Below are 6,394 nucleotides of genomic sequence, written 5' to 3'. Positions count from 1 at the left end.
TGGAAATGAAATGATCAAGGGACATTTAACCAAATGTTAACATTTCTATATTCATATTTTTGACATATTTCCAGAAGACCTGTGAAACAACCAAAATTGATTTTTTTTTTGTGACAAAGATTCATATGTTTCAATGATTCGATCATACAAAATTCAGAGTTATAGGAGTCACTGGAAACTCCAGACTGTCAAGATATATGTGATCTTTACAAGTGGATGGAAACTTATGTTTGGGACTGTAAATCCATGAAGTACTATACTTACAACTGGCTGATGTTTTTGACTGCAGCTCCTTCACTTTAGCCTCCAGGGTGTTAATTATTTTTTCTTGTTGTCGGACTTTTGCTTCTTCAGCACATGCATAGGTTCTTGTTGTGTAGCACTCTGGTGTATCCATAGATTGTCTCATCTGGTCCACTTGATCCAGCAGCTCTGGGATCTGCTGCTTGTCCTTCATGTTGACAACAACAGATCTTCCTCCACAGCTCTGACAGAGCTCCTGGATGTCTCTGTTCTGTCTTTTAAAGTCAACAACAGCTGGAGCTGTAGGATCTGACTCCACAGTGAACAGAATGAGGGAGAAGTCATCGACCTGAGAACCAAATGTTTTCCGGATGGTCTGTAACTCTGCCTTGTCTTCATCAGTGACGGGACCCACAGGTAGGACCAGGATGAAGGCATGGACGCCCTCAGGATCACAGAGGGAGATACACCTGAAGGATTCCTCCATCACTGCCTCCTGAGGTTTTCCATACAAGGCAGGCAGCTCCAGCAGGGAAACCCGACGTCCACACACCTCTCCCTGGACTTTAACTGATGAGCTGGAGGCTGAATGAAGCTCTGTCTGACCTAAAATGGCCTCAGCTGCTGAAGTCTTCTCTGCTCCTCTCCTCCCACACAGAACCAGGTTCAGAGGAGGTTTGATGGGTTCAGACTTTGGTCTTCTTGTCTCTTCTGTGATTGTGAGGAAGGCTCCTTTGTTTTGATGCACAATGCTACTGATCGTCTTCATCAAGGACCTTTGGTCATTGTTCACCATGTGGTACTGTCTTTCTTCACAGTCCTCAAGCAGCTGATTAACAGCTGAACTTTCAGTCCCTTCATGCGTCATGACGACCATCGAGTGTTTAAAAGCATCTTCCCCAAACAGACTCAGGATGCGCTTCAGTCTTTGTCTCTTCTTCTCATTGAAGCTGGAGGGTTTTACAAAGAGCAGCAGAACATTTGGTCCAGGACTACAACAAGCCACACATCTCTTCATCTCTTCTTCTAATGCCTCTACAGGCAGCCTGAAGAGATTCTTAGGTTTACAGATTGTTACAGTTTTTCCCTTCCACTCCCCATCGGCGACAGGACATTGATTGACTGAAGATGGTTTTGAGAAGTGAGTGTCTTTTTTACTAAGGATTAAATGTCCAAGTCTTGTCTTTTTGTCGTCACTTTTCCCCAGCAGCACGATTCTGAATGCAGAGGCTGTGATACAACAATGAGAGAACGTCAGATAAACAGAACAACAATGAAATAACACACAGTTGTGTGTGTCCTCACATACATGCACTCAGGCCACGGGTGCAGTGGCTTATCAGAGCTTTGCACAAAAATGGAAAGTAATGATTTTTTTTTTGTGGAAAGTAACGCGAGCCGTGTCTGAGCCAGTTATTGCTTTTTTTGTGTTCTACCATGTGCAGTGGTGTTAACAGTGGAAGTAGCACAACACATTTACATTGACGAGATGAACCCAACCTGAGGCGAGATGTGAAGTTCTTCTGTCATCTGTCACTTTTGAATGCTAACTTTTAAGAAAGGGGATGTTCTAGTGATGGACATACTATGCATTTGGCCGCTGCAGATCTCACTGCATGGACAAATCGTGTCTGGACTAGACATACGTTCACCTTACATGGTACCCTGTAGGAAAGTCGATGTGGTGTTCCATCCATCCATCCATCCATTATCTATACACCGCTTAATCCTCACTAGGGTCGCAGGGGCTGGAGTCTATCCCAGCTGACTCAGGGTGAAGGCAGGTTCACCTGGACAGGTAACCAGTCTATCACAGGGCTACACTTAGAGACAGACAACCAAGCACACTCACATTCACACCTACGGACAATTTACAATCACCAATTAACCTCAGCATGTTTCTGGACTGTGGGAGGAAGCCGGAGAACCCGGAGAGAACCCACGCTGCACGGGGAGAACATGGAGACTCCACGCAGAAAGATCCTGGTGCCCCCACCAGGACATGAACCAGCGACCTTCTTGCTGCAAGACAACAGTGCTACCAACTGCGCCACCTTGCAGCCCCTATGTGGTGTTGTTGGTACTATTTATAATTTTAAGTTTGATAATTTACATTAGAGTACTGTTGCCTCACAGCTAGAAGGTCGCCGGTTCGCATCCTTTTTGGGGCCACCGGGATCTTCCTGCGTGGAGTCTCCATGTTCTCCCCGTGCAGCGTGGGTTCTCTCCGGGTTCTCCGGCTTCCTCCCACAGTCCAGAAACATGCTGAGGTTAATTGGTGATTGTAAATTGTCCGTAGGTGTGAATGTGAGTGTGCTTGGTTGTCTGTCTCTAAGTGTAGCCCTGTGATAGACTGGTTACCTGTCCAGGTGAACCTGCCTTCACCCTGAGTCAGCTGGGATAGACTCCAGCCCCCCATGACCCTGGTGAGGATTAAGCGGTGTCTGCTCATGAGGAGTGGACCAGAACACCTGCTGAGAGGTGCACAAGTCTCACTGACAGTTACAGTTGATTGTAGTGATCGCCTCAAAAGGTTGAGCAACAACATATTACGTTAAGGGGACCATCATTTTAGTCCAGGCCTGTTTCATGAGTTTATTTTTTAAATTAATTCTGTTGAACCACGGTTCAAAAGCAATGTCTGAGTTTCATTGGTTAATTTTAATAGTATTTTTATTTATTGTTACTTTTTTCAGATTCAAGTTATTTCTGTGACTGTTGTGGGTTTTTTCTTCATTACCAACTATTCTGTCCATGTGGGTATGCCATCACTGATTACACTCACTTACCTGTAACACTGATGTCAGAGATTGTTGAAGCCACTGATGACTCAGAGCTTCCTTTGTTGACCCGTTCAATTTGGTCCAAACATTTCATCAGCTCTGAATGTTCAGTTGTCTCCCTCCATAAAAATGTGCTTCTACAGCTTTTGATGATGTCGTTTATGGGTGGCTGGTTCGGGTACCCAACCAAACCCTCCTCTCTGGCTGTTAACATCATAACAACTGAGCGATCAAACGATTGATCACTGAATTGCTTCAGGACTGTTTGTAGCCTCAGTCTGTGTTCCTCAGTGAAGTCTTCAGGCTGTAGAACCAGCAGGAACACATGAGGTCCAGGAGCAGAGAGTCTCACACAGAGTTCTACATGTTCTGTTAGTTTGTCGTCAGAGATGTTTGGATGCAGCAGATCTGGAGTGTTGATCAGAACCATTTGTCTATCATTCTGCCGTCCTCTGACACTTTGACATCTCTCTGGTTCTACCTCAGTGTTGAACTTCTTCTCTCCCAGTATGAAGTTTCCAACAGAACTCCTCCCAGACCAGCTGTTCCCCAGAAGAACCACCTTCTGCTCAGACACTAAAAATTCAAACATGAATGCATAAAGTTAGTCATGAAAGGTTGGCCCTGCTGTGCCTCCAAAGTAATGTCTCCTTGTTGTACTTTGACTACGTCACTTTCGAGGCACAAAAAAACATGCTGATGCTGATTCTGTGTCGCTGTTCACCATTTCACAGCTTTAAGAGAAGCTCGGTGTTGCTCCCAAAGAGAACTCATCCTAGACTTTGAAGTTCTGACACTTACAGTTACAAAGGAAACAGTTTATTTGTCTGCAGCAGCTGTGCCCATGATTATACGAATGATGTGAACAGTGTGAGTAGGCCATAAGACTGGTGATATTCTGTATTATTATTGTTTATATCGTTGTCAAATTCAAGACAAAAAGTGAATGGATGCTTCTGCCAATTATTGTCAGTCTAATGTCTAAAAAGGAAATCTCTGAGTTATAAACACACCATCCCCACCGCAAGCATGATGGTGGATACTAGCTTTTAACTCCTTCAGAGGAGTCATAGGAGTCTTGGTGGCCTCCTTCTCTAGTCTCCTTCTTGCTCGGTCACTCAGTTTCTGAGGACGTCCTGCTCTAGTCAGATCTACTCATGGTCCATGTTCCTTCCATGTGTTAATGATGGATTTAACTGGACTCCAGAGATGTTCAGTATCTTGGAGATGTTCTTGTATCGTCTCCTGACTGATGCTTTTCAACAACCTTTTATATCGATTCATTACCGTGCCCTGAGTGCACTGTATTATTGAATTAGGTGAATCAACTGTACGGCAGTAAATATTTTTGTAATCACTGTCCTTAAGTTTTATATTTTAAAATAATGTTCTTGTAGAAATCTGTTTTTAGTTTGACATGAAAACTTTTTTATGTAATTCTTGTCAAAAGGGTCAAATTAAATTGAGCACAATTTAATGTCAAAAAGCAATAAAAAAACAATTCCCACAGAAGTGAATACTTTTGTAGGCACTGTATCCAACACCACCTGGTTGTAGTGAGGAAACCCAGAGTTAAGGCACTTCATTTTTACTGCTCATAAAATTTACGCTGCAAACATCCAAAGCCTGAGACTCCTCCAAGGTCAGTGAAGTAAAGCATGGAGCGGTGGTTGATCAACATAATGAGACACAATGTAAAGAAAAGAAAGTGGCTATGAATGAAGGTTTTGTTAGCTCAAATTGAAGCAAAGTAAAGTTAGATTTAAGCCTCACACTTAGTAGAACTCTTAAGTTTGGGTGTTCAGTAACTTACTGCCAATGTAACAGGTGGGATCCACAGAAACACTAAGATTCAGATTTTATTAGAAAAACAAAAACAGAATAACCTCACTCAGTGCCGTTTGACTTACTCTCAGGTCGCAAGATATCAATGCTGCTTCTTCGCTTCACAGGCTGCACATCATCTGACACTGTGAGGACACAGAAACAAATACATTTATTCATTTATTCAGCCTTCTTATGACCACATTATGGCTTATTTAGGATTTTTATTTAACCACAGCTTCAAGAACATTTTATGATGTGCACAGAAAGTTAAGCTAAAGTTAAACTGACGAGTTTAGTCGGTTTCAGCAAACAAATACAGAAGGTGACATATTAACAGATAATGAGATTTATAGTTCATTTAGACTAGTAAGGTGAGCAGACAGCGTGTCCTCAGGGCACTAAAGCATGAAGTTAATCTGGTGCTTAAAAGCAATAAAAGGAAAACCTCTGTGGAAGCGTGAATACTTTCTGTAGGCACTGTATTCCCTTTACGTCACTGCATTCATTCAAACATAATGGCATCCTCTGTAACACAGGAAGGGCAACCTTACATTACATCTGTTGATGTTTTTGTTTAGCACATGCCTGAAGAAGCTGATTGTCCTTCAACTGTATCTGTAGCACTTTTTCAAAGAGAATCAAGTGTCAAAGAACGAGGCAGTACTTGGTTTCGCCAAATATTTTTATGATATACCATAAAAGTTTTACTACAAGAACCATAACCAGTCATATTTGTTTTATTATTCTTATCTCTGTAGTATGAACAGGGAGGTTGTTGTTGTCCATGTTTGTCTGGACTGTGGACATTGGCAGTGATTCTGGTCTGCAACAGGAACATGTTTAATGACTCTAGTAAAGAACAGAAATTATTTAACTGGTTTCCAAATGGATGAATAGATTTTTTTTCACCAAGATGTGGTGTCATGTGTTCAACAGCTGTCATTTATTTCACCTGCAGAGTTAAATGTTGTGCGCGTACCTGAAGTCCACCGTGTTATCTGGACCTGGTCGTCTGCCATAGTGGTTTCTACGTTATTTCTTAGAAATGAGAATGGAGCAGATTTATTTTGGTTTTCATGGCGGCTGGAGGCTGTGACGGGTCCGTCTGATCCCCAGACCTGGACAGACAAGACGAATACAAAGACTCTTTAAAACAAGGTTGCAGTCGGCTTTGACATCAGCACCACCAAGTACAGGTGTACGACCAAACATAAAAGTGTTCATCGCAGCAAAAACTAAACATTTGAAGAACGTCCAGTGAGATACAGACATGTCAGTTTATAACGGGGTGAAAGTCACGTCAAGTGAGCCATACAAAGGAAAGCTCTCTTAGCAATCATAGTCCAGCTTCCAGTTTGTTTCAACTCCGTTGTTGTTAATGTAAAGTAGAAACATGCATCATTTCTTACACTAGTCTAAAAAAATGGAAACTACACTGATGGTTCCTCCTAATCAACGAACCAAACCACTCCTCAAGCTAACAGACAGTTCAGCTGGTGTTGGGGTTCAAATACCTGTTTAAAGAAACCATTCAAACAACT

General features: G+C 42.4%; 1 protein-coding gene across 1 annotated transcript in view; it reads right to left on the bottom strand.

Moving 5' to 3' along the window:
• Positions 1-5,872, bottom strand: part of LOC103374531 (GTPase IMAP family member 8-like) — a 12,767-nt gene extending 6,895 nt beyond the window's left edge. Inside the window, exons 1-4 of the mRNA XM_008304629.1 lie at positions 5,833-5,872; positions 4,937-4,996; positions 3,033-3,602; positions 299-1,473 (exon numbers count right to left, since the gene is read on the bottom strand). Of these exons, the coding sequence (XP_008302851.1) occupies positions 299-1,473; positions 3,033-3,602; positions 4,937-4,996; positions 5,833-5,872 (1,845 nt within the window). The remainder of the gene's footprint in view (positions 1-298; positions 1,474-3,032; positions 3,603-4,936; positions 4,997-5,832) is intronic.
• Between the last annotated feature and the right edge of the window lie 522 nt (positions 5,873-6,394).

The sequence above is a fragment of the Stegastes partitus genome, unplaced genomic scaffold, assembly GCF_000690725.1.
Source record: "Stegastes partitus isolate 25-593 unplaced genomic scaffold, Stegastes_partitus-1.0.2 Scaffold2272, whole genome shotgun sequence".
NCBI classification, from domain to species: domain Eukaryota; kingdom Metazoa; phylum Chordata; class Actinopteri; family Pomacentridae; genus Stegastes; species Stegastes partitus.
The sequence above is the reverse complement of the archived record's forward strand: the minus strand, read 5'-3'. Positions and strand labels throughout refer to the sequence as shown.